The sequence below is a fragment of the Pogona vitticeps genome, chromosome 13 (genome assembly GCF_051106095.1).
Source record: "Pogona vitticeps strain Pit_001003342236 chromosome 13, PviZW2.1, whole genome shotgun sequence".
NCBI classification, from domain to species: domain Eukaryota; kingdom Metazoa; phylum Chordata; class Lepidosauria; order Squamata; family Agamidae; genus Pogona; species Pogona vitticeps.
In genome coordinates this window covers 10,462,700-10,489,671 of record NC_135795.1, presented here as the reverse complement: position 1 = coordinate 10,489,671, position 26,972 = coordinate 10,462,700, and the positions used below count along the sequence as shown (strand labels likewise).

At 45.3% G+C, this 26,972-nt stretch overlaps 1 protein-coding gene across 1 annotated transcript in view; it reads left to right on the top strand.

Annotated features, from left to right (window-relative positions):
- Positions 1-26,972, top strand: part of TRRAP (transformation/transcription domain associated protein) — a 190,027-nt gene that overhangs the window by 132,205 nt on the left and 30,850 nt on the right. The window contains 8 exon segments of the mRNA XM_072982772.2: positions 652-847; positions 3,053-3,318; positions 6,412-6,512; positions 10,626-10,827; positions 14,944-15,108; positions 19,210-19,300; positions 20,989-21,188; positions 22,619-22,880. Coding sequence (XP_072838873.2) covers positions 652-847; positions 3,053-3,318; positions 6,412-6,512; positions 10,626-10,827; positions 14,944-15,108; positions 19,210-19,300; positions 20,989-21,188; positions 22,619-22,880 — 1,483 coding nt within the window.

Sequence of the window (26,972 nt, the reverse complement as noted above, 5' to 3'; positions counted from 1 at the left end):
GATTTGCAAGATGACGATTTAAACAGCTGATCGGTGGCTTTGCAAAATGGCTTCCCTAGGGGTGATCTTCGCAAAATGGGTGTTTTCGGGACCGATGCTTCGCAAGACAGCGATTTAAACAGCTGATTGGCACTTCACAAAATGGCTTCCCTGTGGGCGATCTTCGCAGAACGACGACTATTTTCCCGATTGGAACGCATTAAACGGATTTCAATGCATTCCAATGGGGAAACACTTTTCGCAAGACGATGTTTTCGCTAAACAGCGATTTCAATGGAACGGATTAACATCGTCTTGCGGGGCACCACTGTACCTAAATGTAGCTCACCTGGTGTGAAGGCCTGAACTGGAAGGCTTTGAAACCCAAGTAGGTCTAGCTCCACCCTGCTGCCCACAAACTGTTTCTGAACAGAACGGTTGTCCTTATTTGGGAATTTAGAAGAGGGTGGACGACGTAGTGTGTTACGTCATTGCTAGCAGAAAAGCTAACTTTATTTTGACTTTGACTGCAGCGTCCTTCACTGGGCGAAAGAACCCAGTTGGCTTGTCCTGCTGTTGGTACAGTACTTGTTTTAAGAGCGACTTTCCTCCAGTGGGCAAAGAAGGATGAATGTGCTCCAATTTCATATCAACCTTCAATCCTCCTCCTAGGCGGCACAGCAGATCATTGAGCTTCAAGAAGCGGCCCAAATAAACGCAGGCTTGCAGCCGGCCAGTCTCGGGAGGAATAACAGCCTGCATGACATGAAAACAGTGGTTAAGACTTGGAGGAACAGGCTGCCGATTGTGTCGGACGACTTATCCCACTGGAGCAGCATTTTCATGTGGAGGCAACATCATTACCAAGGTGAGGACAGCCGAGCCTGGAATACAGTTTTCTAGAGAAAAAAAACTGATAGGGGTGTCCCAAGCCCCATTTCCCAAGCAAACAAGGGAAGTGCGTGGCTCTCTTTCATATTCTTTTGCCAGAGTAGATGACGTTGTCCTAAATCCAGCGTCTACTTCCATCTGGAGAAAACCTGTTGAACGTCACGTCAACTGTTGAGTGAATCTCGTTGATTCCGTAGGTCTACTCTGCCTTGAGATAGCAGTTAGAATTTAGGTTTCCCTTCAGGACTTTGCATCTGTATGTTTCAGAGACTAAAACAGAATACATGTTTAAGTGGTTATAACCAAGGTGGGGTGGATGAGTTGGTGATAGGTGCAGTTTTGAACAGAATAAGGGCTAATGCAGCTTAAACACAAGTCATTCAAGAGCTCCTGGGTAAATTTCAATTTGTAAATTTAAAGTGGCTCAGTGTGGCCTCAGGGAGGCATCTTTTAAAGATTGTATTCCATAAATGGGAGTTCCAAGTTAGGACTAGATGAGACATGGGTTGGGTTCAAATCCCAACGGAGAGAAGCATGCATGTATATTTTATTTATTTATTTATTTATTTATTTTTATTTATTTATTTATTTATTTATTTATTCATTCATTCATTCATTCATTCATTCAATTTTTACCCCGCCCCTCTAGGCAACGTCTAGACCAGTGGTTCTTAACCTTTGTTACTCGGATGTTTTTGAACTGCAACTCCCAGAACCCCCAGCCAGCACAGTTGGTGGTGAAGGCTTCTGGGAGTTGCAGTCCAAAACTCCTGAGTAACCCAAGGTTAAGAACCAGTGGTCTAGACAACGCCTTTCCCCAGCCTTTAGAGTCAACGTTCATCCATAAAGTAACATATCAATATGTTCTGGTAGTACACGGAATTGTACACAACCAAGAGTATATCACAGCAAGGGGCGCACACATTTCCTGGGGGAGAATAGCTGATAGAAATGGGTACATTTTGAGAAAAGTGCAGAATTGCTTTGGAAAAACGAGAAAATCTCATAGACTGAACATGCTGGGTTCCCTTCCCAAAGCCCCCAAACTTGATTGTTAGTTTTATACTCGCTTTACAGTAGGAGCATCCAAAGGAGGAGCTTTATAAGATCAAGATAATTGAGGGATCTCCTTCTCCTCTTCCTCCTTAACTGCTGGATAGCTTGGTGGTTTAAGTGATCTTACTGCAGAGCCAGAGGGTTGAAAGTTTGATTCCCTACTTATGCCTCCTTGACAGGGACTGAACTCCATGATTTAGAGGGTCCCTTCTAGTTCTGCAGTGCTAAGAGTCTCCTTCTCCTCAGGATTGTGTGCTGTTTTTTTTTTTTTTAAATTTCAGAGTGATTTAAAGCAATACAAAAATAGCAACAACAAATGACTAAAAACAATTTTAGGCAGTAAGACCCATTAAAACAGTTCATTAAAAAACAGGGGCAAGTGGCAACATTAACAATCAGGAAAATGGTTGAGTCAACAAGGTAATCCTTAACAGATAAGAGAAACATCCAGCGTTGGCAACATTTTACATGACAAAAATTAATAAAACACTGAGATCATCCTTGAGCATATACAGTGGTGCCTCGCATAGCGATGTTAATCGGTGCAGCAAAAATCGCTGCAAAGCGATTTCGTCGCTATGTGATTTTAAAAAGCCCATAGGAATGCATTGAAACCCCTTCAATGTGTTCCTATGGGCTTAAAACTGACCTTTAAGCGAAGATCCTCCATACGGTGGCCATTTTTGCTGCCTGGTAAGCGACGAATCCGTCCCTAAACACAGCGGGCGGCCATTTGTTTTTACCCACCAGCAATTTTGGAACCGCCGATCAGCTGGGGGAAAATCATCACTTTGCAATATTCGGTAAGCGAAAAAGGGTGCCGATCATCGCAAAGCGATTTTTCCCCATAGGGAACATCGCAAAGCGATCGCAAAATCTTCATCACTATGCGATTTCGTCGTTAAACGGGGTGCCCGTTAAGCGAGGCACCACTGTAGTCTAAAAGGCACCAGATCCAGTATTCTTACTGACGTAAAGCAGGTTTGGGAATCTCGGATATGCATCACGTGAGTAAGTTCTTGTGTGGAAGAAAAGCAGGGTCTAAATAAAAAACAATAGAGATGTGTAGATTTATCTCGTGGCTGCTTTCCACATCAGACTTTGGCTTTCTCTCCGTCTTTCCCAGCCATTGTAAGCGCGTACGAGAACAGCTCTCAACATGATCCCAGCTCCAACAATGCCATGCTTGGCGTGCATGCTTCAGCGTCAGCCATCATCCAGTATGGGAAAATAGCCCGGAAACAAGGGCTGGTCAACGTGGCGCTGGACATCCTGAGCCGCATTCACACCATCCCCACGGTGCCCATCGTGGATTGCTTCCAGAAGATTCGCCAGCAGGTGAAATGCTACCTCCAACTGGCTGGAGTCATGGGCAAAAACGAGTGCATGCAGGTAACTCTCCTACGTGCCTGAAGGCATTTTTAAAATAAAAGGAATGGATTGCCTAGTTTGGTTTTCCTCTTGAACTCTTCCTTACTGTGTGCGCAGAGTGTGTAAAGTTACTTTTTGAGGGGGGGCTGGTGGCACTGCAGTTTAAACCGCAGAAGCCTCTGTGCTGCAAGGTCAGAAGACCAGCAGCCATAAGATCGAATCCACGCAACAGAGTGAGCGCCCGTCGCTTGTCCTAGCTCCTGCCAACCTAGCAGTTTGAAAGCATGTAAAAATGCAAGTAGATAAATAGGGACCACCTTGGTGGGAAGGTAATGGCGTTCCGTGTCTAGTCATGCTGGCCATGTGACCCCGGAAGATTGTCTTCGGACAAATGCTGGCTCTATGGCTTGGAGATGGGGATGAGCACTGTGCGCTAGAGTAGAACACGACTGGACTGAATGTCAAGGGGAACCTTTACCTTACAGCTACCCGTGCTAGCTGGGGCATATTAGGAGCTTTAGTCTAGAAACCTGACTAGGAGGTTCTGGTAGTCCAAAAAAGGAACTTTCTCAAGCTGTGGTTGCCTGTTAAGTGGCTAACCAGATGCCTCTGAGAAGCCCACACAGAGGTTATTGAGTGGAAGAGCACCGTGTGGCTCATCTCCTATTGAGTCCTCTGTCTTTTTATCCTGGAGGTGATGATGGCGCTATCATGATTTGGAGCCCTCTGTGCTGTTCCCATCTATGAGAAGCTTGGAGAAGTTACTTTGTTAAGCAACAGCTTCCAGGCTAATTCAGTCAAGCCTACCCAATGGGTAGGGTCTTCAAAGAGCTCTAGTTCAAAAGAATGCCTTTTTCAAAGCAATACACCTGTGTTCCTGGGCTTTCATATTTTTTGGTGGCTTCATGTCATTGCATTGCTTTGAGAGTAAATAATACCAAAGGGCATGGGGGGTACGCCTCTCTTTGAAATAAATGGTCCACGCCCAGTGCTGCAGGACAAGGTGGGCCCCTGGTAATCCATCAATCCTCAATTTAGTTTCCCTTGCATATAATTTGGACGGAAGGTGACGGTTTTTCTATTTTACTTTGCTGTAGAAAAAGTAGCTGCGTTAATCTGTGCAGGCATTATAGGTCAAAACAAAACATAAAAAAATAAAATAAAAGGACAAATAAAAAAGAAAAAACATGATGACACCTTAGAGACTAACTGTTATATTCTAATGTGTGCTTTCATGGACAAGTCCAATTCCTCAGACATAAGAGGAGAGAGAGAGAGAACATGGTAAATGTGAATATATGGCATCAAAATACAGAGGTCTTGGTTGGTTGGTTGGTTGGTTGGTTGGTTGGTTGGTTGGTTGGTTGGTTGGTTGGTTGGTTGGTTGGTTGGTTGGTTGGTTGGTTGGTTGGTTGGATGGATGGATGGATGGATGGATGGATGGATGGATGGAAGAATGGATGGATGGATGGATGGAAGAATGGATGGATGGATGGATGGATGGATGGATGGATGGATGGATGGATGGATGGATGGATGGATGGATGGATGGATGGATGGAAGAATGGATGGATGGTGGGATGGTTGGATGGTTGGATGGTGGGATGGATGGATGGATGGATGGATGGATGGATGGATGGATGGATGGATGGATGGATGGATGGATGGATGGATGGATGGGAAGCCAATGGGTGTTTAACAGTGGGGTGATAGCCTCTTTGATATACAGGTATATGCCACTGAGTCGGAATACTTACAGCACAAGTTCCAATGGAATATACCAGTATATTATACCAGTTGCCCTGTTTCCCCGAAAATAAGACCCAACCTGAAAATAAGCCCTAGTATGATTTTTTTCAGGATGCTCGTAATATAAACCGTACCCCCAAAAAGAAGCCCCAGTTAACTGAAACCCCACTTTCCACCCTTGTGCAGCAACCAGAAGATGACATGACTGTATTTGAATCAATGTAGATGGTTGTACATGAAAAAAATAAAACATCCCCTGGAAATAAGCCCTAATGCATTTTTGGAGCAAAAATTAATATAAAACCCTGTCTTATTTTTGGGAAAACCCAGTAGATACCCGTTGACTTGTTAACCAACCAACCAACCACAATATGTATTTTGATGCCATGTATAAATATGTAAGGTAAAGGTTCCCCTTGACGATTTGTCCAGACGTGTCCGACTCTAGACGGCATTGCTCATCTCCGTTTCCAACCCATAGAGCCAGCGTTTGTCTGAAGACCGTTTCCGTGGTCACGTGGCCAGCGTGACTAGACTTGGTGGGAATACCATTACCTTCCCACTGAGGTGGTACCTTTTTCTCTACTCACATTTTTACATGCTTTTGAACTGCTAGGTTGGCAGGAGCTGGGACAAGTGATGGGAGCTCGCTCCATCGCGTGGATTCGATCTTACAACTGCTGGTCTTCTGACCTTGCAGCATAGAGGCTTCTGCGGTTTAACCTGCAGCGCCACCACGTCCCTTTATGTACTGTGTTGTATTTCTCTCTTATTATATCTGAGGAAGTGGACTTGTATACAAACGGTCACATTAAAATGTAACAGTTAGTCTTTGAGATGCCACGACATTTTTCTCTTTTTTCCCCCTTTTTCTTTTTTCTTTTTTTTTCTTTTTTGACATTTATAGTACAGAGCGCTCACAGGTCTGGTCTGTACCATCTTGCTTTTAGTCAGTATCCTTGCAAACTTGATCTCGTGTTCTAGAGATGTTAAGACTGCACTCCTAAATGGACTTACTGGGAAGTTCTGCAGAATACAGTGGGACGGCCTCGGAGGTTTCTGTTCAGATAATCGGAACGAGCCAAATCTAATTCCCATGGTTTGTGTGTGCGAGAGTGGAATGCCACTGTGATGGCAACTTGATCAGCAAAAAATTCATTGCTTGTTTGTGGGGGGGGGGAAATCATTCTAAGCAAGAACAAATTATTTGTGCTGTGGTCTACCTCTCTGTTACATTTGGAAACATATAAAAGAAACTTAAGAAATCCTGATTTGTGGATTTGGGGGCGGGATGGGAGTTTAACTTTTTGATCTAGCTGTGATGAATATTTTACAAACCCGGCTATGCAACCCTCTGTTCAACAGGGCCTGGAGGTGATTGAATCGACAAACCTGAAGTATTTTACCAAGGAGATGACTGCCGAGTTCTATGCACTGAAGGGGATGTTCCTAGCGCAGATCAACAAGTATGTAAAGGCGGGAAGAGAGGAGGGTGGGAAGGCGCAGCTGGGAATGGCGCAAGTCAGGCCTTAAGCAAAGAAGGAAATAAGACCATAGAAACGATTGTTCCCGTCTGGGTAGTAGTAGTAATCATCTACCCCCTATGCAGCCCTGTAGGAAGAATGGGTTTTGTCACCCACTGTGTTGCTGTGTTTCCCCACGTGCATTGCATGAAAGCAAGTAACCAGGGACATGGATCTTTCAAAATGATTTGTTTTTCTCCCCTTTCCAGACTTGAACACGGACTGTGCTGAAATAGCAAATAAATCCAATAAACAGAGATCTTCCCCCCCCCCCATTGCCTCACTTCATTACCTACCACCAGTGCAGTTCTCTGTTATAGCTAGGGCAAGATCCTTCCTGGAAATTAAAGCAATAGTTATTTTCTGGCAACTGAATCTCCACCTGTTTTTGCACCGGAACGCTCATCGGCTCCAGACGGCATAGCCTTGTGGTTACAGGAGTTTTGATCCAAAAATGCCTAGAGGACGCCCAGTGGAAGGAGGTTGTCTAGGGCAAAAGGACTGGAAGCCAGTTTGGGGGAGGGGGATGGTGACTGGGTTGGGAAATTGGATGTGTTTGTAAGAAGGATTTCAATATTTTGGGTAAGGATTAAGGGTGAGACCCAGGTTTGCAAGGCTGTTGTTGAGAATCACGTTGGTAGGATGTGATTTAGTGGTTGTTTAATGCTTACAAAATGTACGGGGAGATAGATAGATAGATAGATAGATAGATAGATAGATAGATAGATAGATAGATAGATAGATAGATAGATAGATAGATAGATAGATAGATAGATAGATAGATAGATAGATAGATAGATAGATAGATAGATAGATAGATAGATAGATAGATAGATAAAGAGTGGACAAACATATGATTACTGTAGGACCCCTTTATCTGCAGAATCAATATCTGCTGTTCATCTGCTGCCTGAAAAACTAAATAAAAAACCCTCAGAAATACATATTTATAGATATTTCCAGAGTGTATTTACCAGAACAGGCCACTAGAAGGAGCCGGAGACCATGCAATGTATAGTATTCAATACTGTACTTCCGCATTTTTCAGTATAGATACCGCAATCCTACCAAATCTAAATCTATTGTTTGATTTCTGGGCATTAAACAGACGTCTCTGTGGTCTCCTTTATCAGAGATTTAAAAAATGAGACTGAGATCAAATAGAGATTTAGAAGAATGAGCTTTATTTCCTGCAAAAGTTGCATTTTATTGCAAAATGGAAGCTTCAGAAGTAATAACTTCTTTTTTAAAAGCATATACAAAAGAAGATGGGCTGCTTAAATCTTGTTTTACCCATCATGATGTATAGATCAGGAATGTAAGAGTGAGGTGGGCTTTCCTTTGGATCTGTAATAGTGGATTACTCTCGCCACGAAGGATCTCATTTCCTCTTGAGTGCAGAAACGCACCTGCTCATACTAGCCGTAAGGGTTGACTCTTGCCGTGGTCTATGAGCTAAGCTTATCAGAATCATTCCAGACTGAACTTGAGGCAAAGTACGGCGAATGGTCTGATGAGGATGTTCGCTGCCATTCTGGTGGAGCCACTTCTGAGGCCAAAAAAGGAGAGAGAGAGAGAGAAAAAATCTCTCTGCTGTCAAAATAGATCTTCCTCAGCTTCACAGTTGCTGACGGCAGATGTGATCAAGCTCCTCTCCAGAGGAAACCTAGAGTGAATTTTAATAGGGGAGAGGTAATTAATTTAGCAGAGAAGGTATAACTGCAGGTCCTGGTTCAGAAAGTTTTTTTTCACCCTTTTTCATGAAGACGGGTAGGTTAAATAACTACAGATCTCCTGTCCATGATTTGCACAGAAGATGGTCTTCCAGAGCTAGCTTTCGCTATCCTCTTGTCCATATCCAAGCTTTATAGTAGAGCCAGTTCTTCCCATTTTGTGTATTCAGAATGGATGTCAAAGGTGGGTTGATGTGTGAACCTTTCCTAGTTGTTACCTGGCCTGAGACCCCTAAGATCACTTGCCCAATGGACAGATTTTCCTCCTGCCTTCTGCTTGGCCGACCTGCGAGGCAGCTGGAAGGGAGGTCCGTTCTGGGAGGTGTTCGTGCTGGTGGCTGTGCTGAATAACTCAAAAAGAGGCAGCGGAGAAGTGGGAAGGATAAAGACCAAAGCCGTTCTTAGCAGAAGAAAAACAGTAATAAGGCAAGGTCATTAGCTGCCTTCTCCTTGCTTAATAAGGTGCCGTACTGTGCCAGCCTAGGACAGAGAAAGCTGTTGCGGGCGGGGGGAGATGAAGAGGGGGCTGAGTAATTCCCAGGCTAATTAGCTGTTTAATAAGCTATTTGACAGATAAGGTTATTTTCCATTTGCCATGTCTTTCTCTGGGTCCCATCAATTTTTTTATGGCTGTAGGCTGTAGTTGCAGGTTAGGTGGCTGGTTGAAACTTAATGAAAACTGAGAGGGGCTGCATGGATGGGAAGGAAGAGGGCACACAACGTTTCCTGCTTCCCGTTTCTCTGCCGAGATGGAATGACTGATGTCTGTTTTAGCCTCTTGCTTAGAAGGGAGAGATGCGTAGATGCTCAGTGAACTGCAGAAGATCTGCATCAGAATCGTGGTCCATGTCAAGCAGTGAAAAGTGTGAATGTATTTCATCTACGATCCTACCTTTTTGTTCAAGTACAGTGGTGCCCCGCATAGCGACGATAATCCGTGCAGCAAAAATCATCGCTATACGGATTCGTAACTATGCAAAATAAAAAAGCCCGTAGGAATGCATTAAAACCCGTTTAATGCGTTCCTATGGGCAAAAAACTCACCTTAAAGCGAAAATCCTCCATACGGCCACCATTTTCGCTGCCCGGTAAGCGAGGAATGGGTGCGAAAACACAGCGGGCGGCCGGTTTTTTTAACCCGGCAGCCATTTTGGAACCGCCGATCAGCTGTTGGGAAAACATCGCTATGCGAAAATCGGTAAGCGAAACAGCTTACCAATCGTCGCAAAGCGATATTTTCCCATTAAAAACATTGCAATGCGATCGAAAAAACGATTGCAAAAACTTAATTGCTATGTGGATTCGTCGTTAAACGGGGCGCCCGTTAAGTGAGGCACCACTGTAATTGCATACCGGCCTTGATTAACACATTTCAAGGTGCCCTACGGAATTCAGGAACACAACACTCGCACAGAAATGCACTACAGTAGGACCCTCGTATCTGCAGGATCGGTATCTGCTAATGGACTTATTCATGGTCTGAAATATTAAAAAGAAGAATGTTAGAAATCTATATTTCTAAAGGTGAAGTTACAAGAACTGGCCACTAGAAGGAGCCAGAGACCATGATATGTATAGATATCAGTAGTAGAGTTTGCTATAATCCACATTTTTCAGTATTGCTGGGAGGGTTGGAAGAGGTCGGCCGTACTCAGGTAGCACTTTCTCTGCTGCTTATTAGCAACACGAAAGCCGCAATCTGAGAAGCCAACCCAAAGCACTTTATTCGCTGCTCCCCGGCTGTACTGTCAAGAGAAATGGCTGATGGCTTTCAGGGCTATGCAAGGCAAATCTTGAGAGCCACTGGATATACATTGCAGTTGTAAACTTTTTTTATTTATTTATGTTATTTATTTAAAACATTTTTTACCCTGCATCTTTCCATAAAAGGACCCACAGCAGCTTACATCATTAAAAAAAAAAGAGAGAGCTAAAAACAAGAAATGATTTCAAATGTTAAAAAATAATTAAAAATAATAGCTTTCCATATAAAAACACATGGAAGAATGTTTTGAACCTGTTAGGTTTACATTTAACCATTTATGAAGCACCTTGTTCTTTTAATTGATTTATGAATGAATTCTCCTTGTGGGTAATGTTTTTCCTGATGCATCTAGAAATTAGAAAAATACCAATAGAAAATAAAATACAAACAATGCATTTTTAAGAAAAGGAAGAAGCGTGCATTTCCATTTGCATCACAGAGATAGATGCTTTTATGACTTCTTCCTAAAAGCCTTGATGGCTCTGTTTTGTTCGCTTCGAGTCTGTTTGCGCCGACTGAAGTGCTGTGACCTTTCGATCCCCTTCCCTCATTCTCCAGGTCCGAAGAAGCCAACAAAGCTTTCTCCGCGGCCGTCCAGATGCATGATGTCCTCGTGAAAGCCTGGGCGATGTGGGGTGATTACCTGGAAAACATCTTTGTGAAGGAGCGCCAGCTGCATCTCGGGGTCTCGGCGATCACTTGCTACCTGCACGCCTGCCGCCATCAGAATGAGAGCAAATCCAGGAAATATTTAGCAAAGGTGAGCAGCATCGGGAGGGACATGTTGGTGCGAAGGCGTGTTTCTCCCTTGCGTGTGTGTGTGTTTATGCGTCTGCAGAGCAATAGATCAAAGCTGCTGCGTTTTTTTGCCTGACATACAGATTCTCCTTCTGGATGTGGGCTGTTGTGACAAGGACACGGATACAGCGCATGTTGTGCGCATTTTGAACACTAGGCTGGAGGCTTCGGCAAATGTTGGAAAGCATAAGCATTAAATGCCAAGCCCGGCTGTCAAGGGAAGTCAGCGTAATTCTTGCACAGACCACCGGCCTCTTGCGTTCCGGCAAAGTTCATTAGAGTTCACGGGGACGAATGTGTCTTTCATTCCGAGACGGTGTTGGGCAAAGCGCAGACGTGGCTGCCTTGGCGGGCTCCGTTTTGGGGTCCTCAGTCACGCAAGAGAAAAGGATTCCTTTTGAAAGGTTCCCCAATAAACACTTTGCTCTTAGCTGAAGTTGGTTTGGGTTTAGCACTGGGGAGAGCAAGCTGCTGGCAGCTGTTGGCCGTGCAAGAAAGCAACCGGTATGTTCATGAGGAGGGCAGATGGGTAGCCAGTGGCTTCCATGTCCCATCCGTCTTGACAGCTTTCCCTTTTTTAAAATGATTATTTTATTTAAAATATTTTTACCCCACCTTTCTCATGAAAAACGATGCAAGGTGGCTTAATTGTAGAAAGACAATATTTGAAGTTGAAAACAAGGAGTATACAGTGGTGGTTTACATCACTGAAAGCTAATATTTAAAGCTACGAACGCTGAAAGCCAATATTTAAAGCTGAAAACAGTGAGTATAAAGACTCAACTTATATTATTAAAGTATAACATGAAAGCTAAAAAGAGGAAGTATACGAATATTGAAAAGGAAGAAACAAATACCAATCTGAGAAATGAAAAATCGTTGTTGTTGTTGTTGTTTAGTCGTTTAGTCATGTCCGACTCTTCATGACCCCATGGACCAGAGCATGCCAGGCCCTCCTGTCTTCCACTGCCTCCCAGAGTTTGGTCAGATTCATGTTGATCGCTTCGATGACACTGTCCAGCCATCACATCCTCGGTCGTCCCCTTCTCCTCTTGCCTTCACTCTTTCCCAACATTAAGGTCTTTTCCAGGGAGTCCTCTCTTCTCATGAGATGGCCAAAGTATTGGAGCCTCAGCTTCAGGATCTGTCCTTCCAGTGAGCACTCAGGCTTGATTTCTTTCAGAATTGATAGGTTTGATCTCCTTGCAGTCCAGGGGACTCTCAAGAGCCTCCTCCAGCACCACAATTCAAAAGCATCAGTTCTTCGGTGGTCGGCCTTCTTTATGGAAAAGAGTAGTAGTACTTAAAAAAAAGTTAATGCATAACAATCCATCTAAAAATCACACTCAGTCCAAGATGGAAGCCTTGCCTGAAGAGAAATGTCTTTGCCTGCTTGCAGAAGGACAGCAAAGATGGGGCCTGCCGGGCATCCCGTGGGAGGGAGTTCCAGAGTCATAGTATAATTTCTCTATGTGAATATATGTGGATTCCTGATCACTTTCTCCTTCCGTCACTCTCTGTCTCTTAAAGAATCCCATTTCTCTTGTGCTGCTGCAGTGTGAGGACAGCCTTATTGTTCCCTCTGTGTGTGTGTGTGTTTGTGTTTGTGTGTGTGTGTGTGTGTGTGTGTGTGTGTGTGTGTGTGTGTGTGTGTGTGTGTGTATGTGTGTGTGGGGGCTCTTTCATGATCTAATGGTTGTTGTGGGTTTTTCGGACTCCTTGGCCGTGTTCTGAAGATTGTTCTTCCTGATGTTTTGCCAGTCTCTGTGGCCAGCATCTTCAAAGGACAGGAGTAGCACTCTGTGCTCTGGTGCAGTTTGTTTGGGAGTTGAGTATTTATAGCTGTTGGATCAGCTTTTGTCCTTCTCAGGAGATGGGTGATATGGTAGATCAGTGTGTTTTTGTTGCGGGTGTATTGTACATACACCCACAACATACACCCACAACAAAATGTACATACATCCACAACAAAACACACTGATCACCATAATCACCCATCTCCTGAAAAGGACAAAAGCTGATCTCACAGTCATAAATACTCCACTCCCAAGCCAACTACACCAGAGCACAGAGTACTGTCCTCTGAAGAGGCCGGCCACAGAGACTGGTGAAATGTTAGGAAGAACAACCTTCAGAACACGGCCTAAGAGCCTGAAAAACCCACAACAGCCAGTATATACGCTGCTGCTGCTGTTGTTCCAGCAGCCTTGTGAGATGTGGCAGATGGAGGGAATGGCCCAGGAACACTCTAGTGAGTTTCTCGGCTGCACCTGAAGCTTCTGAGCCCCAGTCCAAGACTCTGCTTCCCATACAACACTGGCGATTCATTTACCCGAATGAGAAGTTCATTACAGTTATTACTGTGCTTTCCATTTGAAAAAAGTCTAAACATGTCTAGAAACATCTCTCTCGCACACTGTACTGTCTTGAGATGAAAAGTTAATAATAGATTCTGGCTGCTGGTGCCTGTGCTGTGGTTGAGCTCCCACTTAAATCCAATTTTTTTTTAAGTTGATGTGATTCCAACCCCCCCCCCCCACACTAATTCTTCACAAAGGACTGTCGTACTGCCTTGTATTTAATGCTCCAGAGTCCTTTTGACGAGTCGCCAAACCAATTCGAAGGGCGTTCTTCAGCATTGCGAGGGTTTCAAATCGGACATACTTAGGAATGTGTTTTTGTGGCTCTGTAAAACGAGTCAAGACGAAAATCCAGTTTTCTTGCCTCTTTGCGCCCGTGTTTGAGAAAGCACCACTCTGCCGGTTTCGCTAGGAAGCCAATTTCAACCCTGCAGCTGTTTCATATCAGGTTGTGCAAACATTGTGTAAAACATTCATAGCTTGTAAACACAGGAAATGAATCTTCCTGCTACGGTGTGTGCTACTGTGTAGAATATGTCCTTACGGTTCCAATAGAATATCCTAAGGTGATCCTGTCCAAAGACCTTTGATGTTATGGGCCAGGATATGCCTTTTGATCAGCTTTACATACATCTTGATTTAGATCCACAGCATAAAGTGTGAATAGGGAATACGTGGGCCAGCGAGTGTTGTGACGGGAGCACAGCTCTTAACTGTCTCTCCCAGTTGACTGTGCCGGCTGTCCCAGCAACATCTGGATGGGGTCCATGTGCCCCTCCTTTGTGTGACGGGGTTGGGGTCTGAAGTTTGGAATCTCCAAAGCTAATTTAAAGGGCATGCCTTGGCAACAGTCGCATCGGTACAGGTAGATAGGCTACATTACTTATAAGTGCTTGGAAATACTACTTTTTGGGAACTACAGTTCCCAGAATTCTCCAGACAGCGTTACGTCATCCTGGGAGCAGCCATCACAAAAAGGACAACTGCAGTAGTTTGGGATTTGTAGGCAGAAAGGAAGAAAAGTGCAGCTTTTAGGATTTGGAGTCTAGAAATGTTAATGTTTCCAGGATCTAGACATCTCGTGTTGCCTGCTAGAGTTTGCCAGTGGATTAAGAAGTTCTCTTTCCATAGGTTAGGACCTGGTGAGAGGTCACTTACGGAAGGGGGACACAGGAAAGGGGCTTCTCTGTGGCTGCTCCCAGACTCTGGAACTCCCTCCCACTGGAAGTTCGGCTGGCCACATCTTTGCTGTCCTTCTGCAGGCAGGCAAAGACCTTTCTCTTCAGGCAGGCTTTCCCTGAATGAAGGGTTGCCTGAGTGGGTTTTTTAAATGGATAGTTGTACCTTACTGCTTTTAATGTGTTTTAGTGTTGCATTTACTACCTTGACCCTACCTGATCCCACCTGATTTCAAACGATGAGCACGGTTGAGTCTTGTTAGTACCTTGGCCGGAGATCCTACCTGAACCCCTGGAACGCCACTGCCTAACAGAGTGGTTGGCCTTGGACCCAGTGGTCCAGGGGTCTGACTCAGTAATACGTCTCTGTGTTAAAATGTAAAAAGTCGGGTGGAGTGGGGTCTGGCTTCTGTCACTGCTACAGTCTTGGCAGCAGGTAGATGCGGCACTCTGTGTATGACATGGAGACCTTTATTTTCCCAGTGTTCTTTCTGCCCAGGATGTGATGCTAGTGACTCCTGCTCTCCTTTTTGCTTTCAGGTCCTCTGGCTGCTGAGTTTTGACGACGACAAGAACACCCTGGCGGATGCCATTGACAAATACTGCATTGGCGTCCCTCCAATCCAGTGGCTGGCGTGGATCCCGCAGCTGTTAACCTGCCTGGTTGGGTCAGAGGGCAAACTCCTGTTGAACCTTATTAGTCAGGTGCGTTGGCCTTACCGCCGTAGATTGGGGGGGGGAGGGGAGAGGGACCCATGGACAGAGCCAGTTGGACTACAGTTCCCAGAATGCCCCCACAGACCATGCTGGATGGGGATTCTGGCTCTTGTAATTTAGAATTACTGTGCCAAGCGCTGTGTCTGGATCCTTGTTTCGTATGTGTTTGTGAACAGATACACTTTCTGAAAAGGTGAGTGGGAAGCTATGGGTGGGATCCTGTTCCACAATAGTGACTGTGCAATGAGGAGGACGCCATCGGCAGTGGCAGATGGCCTCAAATGGATGCCTTCCTTTTGCGATTTTGCCACACTGGATGACTCAGTTGCATGCTCTCCACAATCACAAAATAATAGCAGTGTGCTGTCAAGTCAGTTCTAACTTATGACTTTTTTCAGGGTTTTCTAGCTGGAGGAGTACTCAGAAGTCCTTTGCCATTCCCTTCTCCTTGGCACATCCCTGGGACGGTGCAGCTGGCCCAAGGCTACCCAGGCTGGCTCTTCTCCCAGGAGCCACAGTAGGGAATTGAACTCCCAACCTCCGGCTCTATAGCCAGATACTTAAGCTATTCAGCCAGTTTTAAATAATAATAACTGTGTGCCATCTGGTCAATTCTGAACTATGGCCACACTTTCCAGGGTTTTCCAGGTAGAGAAGACTCAGAGGTGCATTACCATTCCCTTCCACTGGAGGCACTCTGGGACTGTGCAGCTGGCCCAAGGCTACCCAGGCTGGCTCTGCTCACAGGAGGCACAGCGGGGATTCGAACTTGCCATCTTTGTCTCTGTACCCAGAAGCCTAAGCTATCCAGCCGGTTTCCAAGATCACCAAAGGAAGGCTTGATTCAGCGGTGGCGTGCTGCTGCTGAATGGTCAGATGATTGTTCTCATTCAGGTTCTGCTTCTAGAAGTGCTGCGCTGTAGAAGGGCTGTAAACATTCCCCCCCCCCCCCCTCTAAGGCTGGATTGTGGGAGGACGGAAAAAGAAATCCAACAGCCAGCTAGAAACATTTCCTGTAGTCTGTTTGGATTAGACGTTAGGGCCATAATGTGCTCTCCCTTCTGTGCAAGTTGTGCTACAGCTGGCATCCGTGGACATGATAAAGCGACGGATGTTGCGCCGTATGCTTTACTGCTTGGCATTCCGGTACGACAAGCCAGGGAATGCCAGGCACATCTGGCTTCCTGGAAATAGGGGTGTCCCTTAGCCGTGATCATCTTAAGGCTGTTTATTTTAAGGATACCTGAAGCATGGTTTGCTTTCACTGGATTGGGACGGCGGTCTCCGTTTCTTTATTTATTTTTGATACTTATATACCACCCGACTTTGTGACGCACACCACTCTGGGCGGTTGACAATAAAGATTAGAAAATCAACCCTCCCAAGCGGAACGCCTTCCAATAAACCAACATCACCGACACCAGCAAAAATTAAACCCAAGATATCCTCGCGGTGCAGTGGTTAAACTGCAGGACTGCAGCTGAAACTCTGATCACAACCTGGGTTCAATCCCAGGTAGCCGGCTCCAGGTTCACTCAGCCTTCCAGGCTCGCGAGGTTGGCAGAATGAATACCCAGCTTGCTGGTGGCAGGGAGAGGTGGGGAGCAATGTGTCGCTTGCATAATTAAAATGTAAACCACTCAGAGAGTGCTTTAAGCGCCACACCTTTTTTTGGGGGGGGCACAAACCCAAATGATGGCAGAACAGGTGACGCAAATCCACAACTGTTGCAGAAAGAGGGTTGTCGCTTAAATGCTTCTTTTAAAAGTTCGATCTTTAGCATCCTCTCCAAAATTGGGTGGGAGGAGGCCAGGTAGATCTCTGAACAGAAGCCCGTTCCACAATGATGGAGGCATCGCCTAGCGGAGGTCTTTTTTTGCCTCTCTTGGTAGGACTCTCTTGCAAGAGTACGGCCTGGGAGGATTGGGTGGCACAGGCAGAAGTTCATTGGAGAAGATACTTCAAGAAGGAGCGGGGTCCCAAACCCTTAAGGGCTTGATCCAGTAGTACCAAAAAATTCAGTCTGGTTCAGAAAAGAACAGAGAGACGATGCAGGCAAGCCAGTCCCGTTACTTCCCTAAATAGCTAGTCTCTTCTTTAAAAGGAACAGTTCAATGGAAGATGTGGATGTTTGTGTTTTTTGAGTTCGCCTCCCACAGTGATCTGGGTGCTGTTCCTCCGGAACCACAAATATCATCATCCTGTTAGAACTGCAGAGCTGGAAGGGGCCTTAGAGATCATCCAGTCCAACCCCTGTCAAGCAAGGCCCAGTGGGGGAATCAAACTCCCCAGCTCTGTCTCCGCAGCCAGATGCCGAAACCACTGGGCTATCCAGCCATTCTAATAATCCCGGAACTGCAGCGCTGGAATGGACCCTCTGGATCATCAAGTCCAGCCCCAGGCAACTGGGGGGGGGGACGGGGAATCGAACTCTCAGCTTCTGGCTCTGCAGCCAGAGATCTGAGCATATACACCTCTAATTTCAGTGCGCAAGAGACAGGGACAAAGCACTCTCTTCTGTTGGCTTGCTCTAGGTGTATTTCAACTGCACAATTTCCACTGATCTCAGGTGGCTTAATGCAGATGGAACTTAATTCATTGCAGACCATTAAAGCTGTAGCCTGCATCCTCGTATAGCTGCTCAAGGCGTGTGTGTGTGTTTGTGTCTATTAAGGGGGGGAAAGGATGTTAAAGAAGAACTCTCCCCACAGCTGATCATCTGTCTTTCCTTGTGCAATCTGAGCCGATAGATGGTTTCCTTCCTTTAATAGACACCGAAACCGATAGATTTAAAGGCTAAAGGGGGGGGGGTGCCTTCGTGTGTGTTCAGCAGTTTGCCTTCTGGAGGAGCCGAGAAACCTCCGCTTGGTAAAAGGGACACCCCATCCCATTAAACAGCCGTTTTTCATCCTGAGTGCGGCAGTTTTGTGGAGTAAGGTTACGCTCTAATGGGCCCAGCTCACAGGCAGTGCTTGGCTCGTTGGGAATTGTGGTCTTATTTAAAGACTAAATTGTGTCGTCTTGTGTCTCTGCATCAGTGAGGCTTTTAAAGTCTTTGGCCTGCACTCTCATTATGCAGATGCTCGGCTTACAAAGGAGCCTGATAGAATCTTGGTCAGGGTCTCTTGACATGGCAGTCGAGGAGAAATGCACCCCTTTTGGAGTTATATTATGTTAAGCCTTTCTCTGGATCCGGCCCCAATTGGGGAGGGGGGAGCAAGAGAGAGAGAAAAAAACACATTGTGTGCATCCCCCACACCCCATGCTTCTGTCCTGCTTCTGGCACCAGGTAACTGTATAGCAGCCTTAGTATATTAAATAGGACATAAACTGGGCATAGAGAAAGTGCCATTCTCCAGAATGGAACTGCAGCTCCCATCAGCCCTAAGCATCGGAATAAATAGTGAGGCCTTCTGGGAGTTACAACCCAGCAACATCAGGAAGTCAACATTCCCGTGGGGTCAGAGTGTGTCCCGGAATTCACTCATTCTGTACAAGGCTTTTTTTTTTTAGAGGGGGTTTCTTTCTTTATTCTTATCAGAGGGTTGCCTAATTCAAAGTCATGGATGCACGTGAAATACAGGCAAAATCAAAGAGTAATTAAAATGTTCAAGATAAGCAGACCATCTTTGGCCAGATGTGGTTGGAGCTTGAGATGCGCACAGGAAGTTTGGCTCAACTTCAGCCATCGTCCTTAATTGCCAAGGAATAGGTTTCATATAGGAAAGTTTAGGCGTAAACCAGTTGGGGGGTTTACCAGATCATTCATTCATTCATTCATTCATTCATTCATTCATTCATTCATTCATTCATTCATTCATTCATTCATTCATTCATTCATTCATTCATTCATTCATTCATTCATTCATTCATTCATTTAATATCCCGCCTATCTGGTCAATTATGACCACTCTAGGCGGCTTACAACATAAAATACACAGATAAATATAAAAAGGATTATTGCATAATAAACAAATTCAACAAGATGGAAGGCAAACAATAGGAGAAGAGAGGAAAGGAAAACATCAGGAATCATGACACTTCTCTTAAAACCACTGATTTCTGTGTGGGTGTTCTATCACTAAATAGGTCGGGCGAGTCTACCCTCAAGCGGTCTACTTTCCTATCCGGACCCTCTATTTGACCCTGAAGATCGAACAACGTGAGCGCTATAAAAGCGGTAAGCTCCCAAACTTCTTGTCCTGAGTGGCCTGTTCTCAGATTAGCCATTCACATGAGCTGTGGGGTCCTTTAAGGTCAGCTAACAGGCAGAGTCCTTGTTGAACTCACTTGTGCTTGTAAAAAGCACTTTACAAATCTGACAGTATCATCAAACAGACCTTGGCTAAATCATAGCTGTTGTTTAGAGAGATGGGCATGAACCAAAAGTTCGTAATGGCTCGCTCTTTGGATGCACTGATGTTTCTTGGGTGTTCTGGCTTCCATCCCCTGCCTCTTCCAGTGGGTGCCTACTCAGAGGAGGCAGGGGAAGGAAGCCCGGGACGCTGCTTCTTAGTGGGTGCCTGCCGGAGGAGGCAGGGGAGGGAAGCCCGGAACGCTGCTTCTTAGTGGGTGCCTGCCAGAGGAGGCAGGGGAGGGAAGCCCGGGACGCTGGCTCTTAGTGGGTGCCTGCCGGAGGAGGCAGGGGAGGGAAGCCCGGGACGCTGGCTCTTAGTGGGTGCCTGCTGGAGGAGGCAGGGGAAGGATGTGGATTTCTGTTTAATATTGAACACAACTTAATAGCTTTAAAGACTGGGGTAGTTTCTGACTTCTCTGATGCCCCCCCCCCCATGTTAGCTTGTTTTGGATCTGATCTCAAATACTTTTGCCTGTAATTCAACACACGCTGGAGATATAGGGATAAAGTTAATAATTATCATCATTCTTTCCTAAATTCTACATCAGTGGGAACATAACGGTTGTCATTTCAACGAGCCTTCTTTGGTTCTCCTGTTGCCTTAAGAGTGGAGCGCTAACGTTTCTCCTGCCGTTCACATTGAAACACACAGACACAAAACGAAGGAGGTTTAGCATCTTCTGGAAACATTTCCCTCCCTATTGTGGAGTTATTTTGGTCTTTCCCCTTTTGTGTGAAGGACAGCTTTGTCTTACTTTCTTTCTTTTTTTACATAGGTTACAGTAGGACTGTCTTCTTTATGGACAGTCCTTCAGGGAAATGACCGTTCTGGTTAATGTCAATTTAGAGTCTAGTCTGGTCATGAGATTTTATGAAAGGAAAGCCTGCTTGGATAGTTCATTTTGGAAATACACTTTCGCTGTCGGTGGCACACCAGTTTTATGGTACCCTGTTTCCCCGAAAATAAGACATACGCTGAAAATAAGCCCTAGTAGGATTTTTCAGCATGCTCCTAATATAAGCCCTACTCCAAAAATAAGCCCCAGTTAAGTGAAAGCCCCCCGCCCTCCACCCTTGTGCAGCAACCAGAAGATGACTGCATTTGAATAAATGTAGATGGTTGTCCATGAAAAAATAAAACATCCCCTGAAAATAAGCCCTAATGTGTGTTTTTTTGGAGCAAAAATTAATATAAGACCATGTCTTATTTTTGGGGAAACACGGTAAGCATCAGGCATTTCGACAGAAGCATAAAGCTAGTTATGTTTTTTTCCCAGCTCGAAATCTACTTGGAAACCTTTTCTCCAAGAATTATATTAAAACTGAAGCAAAAAAAGGGCCTTGTTGCAACCAGTTGCGCCTGTAAACGATTGTGCTAATAACGTGTCTGTAATGTGCAACAAGATTGCAATTTCTTTTCTGATGTTCAGTGAAATGGCAACTTACTTTCCAGGCTGTGGAGTGCTTTAAAGTATTCATGTTCCTCGTTCATCATGTTCTCTCTCTCTCAGATTCTGGGCAGCAGCAGCCAAGTTCCGTGGGGAGCCAGTCCCATTCGGCTTCGGATCCGGGCCCAATCCGAGCCACGGCTCCCATGTGGCGCTGCAGCCGGATCATGCACATGCAGCGCGAACTGCACCCCACGCTTCTCTCTTCCCTCGAGGGGATTGTGGATCAGATGGTCTGGTTCCGGGAGAACTGGCACGAGGAGGTATTTTTTCAATTCCACCTCTCCCTTGAGTTGCACAGGTCTGAGCAGCCTGATTTGGGAGGTACATGGAATTTCCCCCCCAAGAAACAAATGAATACAGTGGTGCCCCGCATAGCGATGATGGTTCATTCCAAAAAAATCGTCGCTATCCAGATTCCTCGCTATGCGGGGCAAAAAAAACCCCATAGGAACACATTAAAACACGTTTAATGCGTTTCTATGGGGAAAAAACTCACCGCTATGCGGAAATCCTCCATCCGGCCGCCATTTTCGCTGCCCGGTAAGTGAGGAAACTGCGCGAAAACGCTGCGGGTGGCCATTTTGTTTACCCAGCGGCCATTTTGGAACCACTGATCAGCTGTTTTCTAAATATCGCAATGCGAAAATCGGTAAGCGAAACGCTTACCGATCATCGCAATGCAATGTTTTGCCATTTAAAGCATCGCAATGCAATCCGTTTTGCAATCGCAAAATCCACATCACTATGCGGATTTGTTGTTAAACGGGGCGCTCGTTAAACGAGGCGCCACTGTATTCCAATAAAGAAATCCCAATAAAGAAATAAATACATAAATATTCAATAAATACTGTGCCCTTGGCCACCCAGAACCCTACGAGTTCAACACAGAAGGCGTCAAATTGGTCTCCTTGGCCCCAGATACATCTCTAGCCTCGAGATCAGGGGTTCGTAAGGACCTTTAAGGCTCATTACACACGGTACTGTATGGAAAGGATTGTCAATGTTATGGAGGAGCACCCCGACAGAGAGAGTGGTTCTTTCTCTGTGTGTTAATCCAGTGGTCCCTGATCTTTGGCCGCCAGATGTTCTTGGACCACAACTCCCAGAAGCCTTCACCACCACCTCGGCTGGCCAGGATTTCTGGGAGTTGAAGTCCAAGAACATCTGGAAGCCCAAGGTTGAAGGCCACTGTGTTAATCAACTGTTTATGCTTTGTAGGGGGGTCTTAAGAGTTATGCATGGATTTTGGGGGTGGGATTTAGAGTTAAACCTCAGTTTCGACCTACACGGGGGTCCAGTGCCCCAGCCCCAGCCTTCTTGAAGGGAGACATGTAATATGGGGATTTTAAAACACCACCCATCCTCTTTGCCCATCCCGTCCTCTTCTACGTGTTGGAGTTTTCCTTCCTATTAAGCTAGAGAGCCATCCATGTGAAGAAGGAATATCACCTCTGATTTGAGAGAAAGCAATTCCTTGCATATAGACACACAATTAATATTAATGCTAAATGTGATGAAAAATACATCTCTGCCCAAACGCGATGGGGTTGTGCTGCGCATGCAAAGTCCCCAGGGTTGGGCAGGGCGACATGAATCTCTGCAGGAATCCATGGAGCACAGCGTGCGTATTTTGTTCCTCCTTAAAAGGCCTCTCTTGTCCTCTCTGTGTGTCTGTGTTTTACGGCGTTAGGTCCTCCGGCAGCTGCAGCAAGGCCTTGCCAAGTGTTACTCGGTCGCCTTTGAGAAAAGCGGGGCCGTTTCGGATGCCAAGATCACCCCCCACACGCTGAATTTTGTCAAGAAGCTGGTCAGCACCTTTGGCGTCGGCCTGGAGAACGTCTCCAACGTTTCCACCATGTTTTCCAGCGCCGCTTCGGAGTCACTAGCCAGGAGGGCCCAGGCGACGGCTCAAGATCCTGTCTTTCAGAAACTGAAAGGACAGTTCACAACGGGTGAGTCCTCCTTAGGGCGTTAGGGGCTCGCTCGCCATTCAACCTATCTCTCGTACCCCGGCTCCTGGGCATGCTCCGTGTTGACCACTAGGGGGCAGGCTCATTGGGCTGAAACCAGGTGTTCTTGGACTGCAACTCCCGGAAGCCTTCGCCACTCGCTGTGCTGGCCAGGGTTTCTGGGAGTTGTAGTCTAAAAACATCTGGAAACCCAAGGTTGGGAACCATGGGGTTAAAAGGCAGTAGCTCTAATCAGGCATTCCAACGGCGACAAAAATTAATATGCAAAGAGGTTAATTCAGTATCTTGCCCTGCCCCATTCTGTTGTCACATTGAGCTGGCTTTGTAGATGATTACTTCAGTTTGAAGGGTTCAGGATGGAGTGGAGGCAGACTTTCTCCCATGCTGATTTTTATTCATTTTAACTGCATTCTGAATCCTTGAAAATGGATTGTGGAAATGTTTTTTTCCACCCTAAATTCTTATCCAAAAGAACGGTTGCTGCTTCTTTAAGAAAAGAGTTAAGCAATATTAAGTATCAGTCCAGAATTAGAAGGATTCACACGTAAGAGAGTACAGTGGTGCCTCGCTTAACGGGCGCGCTGTTTAATGACGAAATCGCATAGCGATGAAGATTTTGTGATCGCATTGCGATGTTTTAAATGGGAAAAAATCGCTTTGCGATGATCGGTATGCTGTTTCGCTTACCGATTATCACATAGTGATGATTTTCCAACAGCTGATTGGCGGTTCCAAAATGGCTGCCGGGTAAAAAAAATGGCCGCCCGCTGTGTTTTCGTGCCGATTCCTCGCTTACTGGGCAGCGAAAATGGCTGCCGTATGGAGGATTTCTGCTTAAAGGTGAGTTTTAAGCCCATAGGAACGCATTAAATGGGTTTTAATGCATTCCTATGGGCTTTTTATTTTCACATAGCGACGAAATCGCTTTTCGGCGATTTTTGCTGCACGGATTATCGTCGCTATGCGAGGCACCACTGTACTCGGATTCCTTCCTATTAAAACAAGCCCCAAGCTTGATTTTTCTCATGGTTCCTATCTGAGAAAAGGAAACTGAACAATTTTCGCTTCCCCTTACAGCTGTTTCCTGTGACATCTAAATACTGGAAGTGGTGGCTTGTCTATAGCAGGGCTGGGGAACTTGTAGACCTTGAGATGATGTTGGACTCCAGTTTCCAGCAGCCTGGACATTGGCAGGGCATGATGGCAGTTATACTTCACCAATCTCTGGAAAGTCATTACCCTGTCACACAGTACGATTTGCAAAAACAAGCCAAGATTAAACCATGCTTTCATATATTCCTCCCCCCCCCACTGACCACAGTTTGAAGTAGTCACAATTTGATGTTGCAAGAACTGTGTTTAGTTGAAAAGTAAAATCTTTTGAAATCCTTGCCAGTGTGGAAGAAGAGGAGGCAAGTTACAGGTAAACCTGGCATTCGTTGCTGCTCCTCATCAAAGCTGAGAAACTGGTTTCTATCCGAACCTAACCCTTTCTGCTGCGGGCCAACGTTGCAGAGTACAGTGGTGCCCCGCATAACGAGCAATTCATTTAACGACAAATCTGCATAGCGATGAGGTTTTAATGTTTTCAATGGCTAAAAATCGCTTTGTGATGATCGGTAAGCGTTTCGCTTACCGATTATTGCATAACGATGTTTAAAAAACAGCTGATTGGTGGTTCCAAAGTGGCTGCCGGAAAAATAAATGGCCACCCGCAGCGTTTTTGCGCCCTTTCCTCGCATACCGGGCAGCGAAAATGGTGGCCGCATGGAGGATTTTCGCTTTAAGGTGAGTTTTTTGCCCATAGGAACGCATTGAAGAGGTTTCAATGCGTTCCTATGGGCTTTTTTGTCCCGCATAGCGACGAATCCATATAGCGACAATTTTTTTGGAACGGATTATCGTTGCTATGCGGGGCACTACTGTATTCAGGAATAATTGGGCACAACAGCATAGTGAGTGACGGAAGTTTCAGTCATCAGATAAGTTAATACATCTACTGTGAAATGTTGTGAAATGACCTTAAGAACACTTTTTCTGGGTGGTTACTTGACAAAAGACTTGAATACGTTAAGTGCTTAGAAAACAGAATTATAAGAAACCATTTGTGGATAAGAAAGTAATTTCCTGGTTACTGTTATGTGCCATCAAACTGGAATCAAATGATAGCGACCTTAATAAAGCTTTCAAGACAAGTATGATATTTAAGGCGTGGTTCTACCAGTGCCACACTTCCAGGGAGTTTCCATGGCCGAGCGGGGATTTGAATCCTAGTTCCTCACTCTATACAATACAGCACACTGGGGTATCCATAATTTCCTGACACCCCAGGTTTATGGTTAAAATGGGACAGGAATAAGTCTCTTGAAATTCAGCAACTGAACAGTAACGTGGATGTTTCCGCTCAAACTAGCATCTGCAGAGATGACGTAATTGAAAGGTGGATACAGGATGATCATGAAATTACTTGGGTGAATTTTCCCCATTTGAGCTGGATAGGGCGATAGCTACTCTCGGCCTTTTGAAAAGACTGTTTGGAAGGCTTAGTGCCATTACTGTTCACTTTCTATTAACCACTGTTGCTTTCCATTATTTATGGATCAGCAGTACATTAGTGTCGGAGTCCTAACAAGTAGCTCTCTTGTGTCATCTCAGCTTCCGTCTGTCCTCTTAGACGGGGGCATATTCTATAAAAGGAGGACATGATGGACGTTGATTCTAAAACTCTGTTGAACAAGGAAGTTTTGCAAAAGTACATTGTTCTTAGAGGTAATTCTCCTCCTCCCCAAACTCGATGGGATTCAGGTTGCACAATGAATCCAGCTGAGTTCTGAAATAGGCTCATTTGATTCCCCTACCCAGTGAGGGGCAGCCCACAGAATCATTTCTTAATCTATCCCCAGCTCTCTCTCTCTCTCTCTCTCTCTCTCTACACTTTCTGATAGTAAAGAGGTCAAATGTTCATTTGTGTGTGGGTATTTATATAAGTGAATATCAATGTTTAACTTGTACATGTTCAAGATCAGTCTGATCTTGGACAGATTTAATTTTGGTCTATTTTTTTTATTGTGTTCACATGATGGTATTCTTGTTTTTGTTCCTTTTTTAAACCAAGGGTGCCATTTGGAATGATGATAGCCTGCCATCCATGGTGGATCAAAGTCAAATGGCTGCTGTTAGCAAAGAACATCATTCTCTTGAGAAAAGAAGACTGAGGGGAGATATGATAGGACTTTTCAAATACAGTGGTGCCCCGCTTGACAATTACCTCGTTAGACAAGGAAATCGCTTAACGATGAAGTTTTTGCGATCGCAAAATGATGTTTGAATAGTGTTTTTCACTTTGCGACGATCGGTTCCCTGCTTTGGGAACCGATTCTTTGCATTACGATGATCAAAAACATCTGATCGTTGGGTTTGAAAACAGCCGCTGGGTGTACAGAATGGCTCCCCGTTGTGTTTAGGAATGGTTTTTCGCAAGACAGGGAGCTGAAAATGGCCGGCCTATGGAGGATCTTCGCTGGACGGTGAGTTATTCAGCCCATTGGAACGCATTGAACAGGTTTTCAATGCTTTTCAATGGGATTTTTTATTTCACTTGACGAGGATATCGCTTAACAGCGATTTTGCCGGAATGGATTATCCTCGTCAAGCGAGGCACCGCTGTACTTGAAACACTGTCATACAGAGGAGGGGCAGGATCTGTTCTCAATCATCCCAGAGTTCAGAGCACACAACAATGGGCTCAAGTTACAGGAAGCCAGATTTCAGTTGAATGTCAGGAAAAACTTCCTAACAGAGCAGTATGACAGTGGAACCAGTTACCCCGAGAAATGATGAGTGCTCCAGTGCACTGGAGGCATTCAAGAGAAATTTAGGGAACCACCTGGTAGATACCCTTTGGTTTTTTTCCTGCACTGGGCAGGGGGTTGGACACAATGACTTTATAGAGGTCTCTTACAACTTTCTGATTCTATGATTCTATTGTAAGTGGCAGATTTTGTTCACTCATCCTTGCCGGGAAATTCCGAAGGGTCCCGTCACAGCTTCTGCCGATACGTATTGACTGTGTAC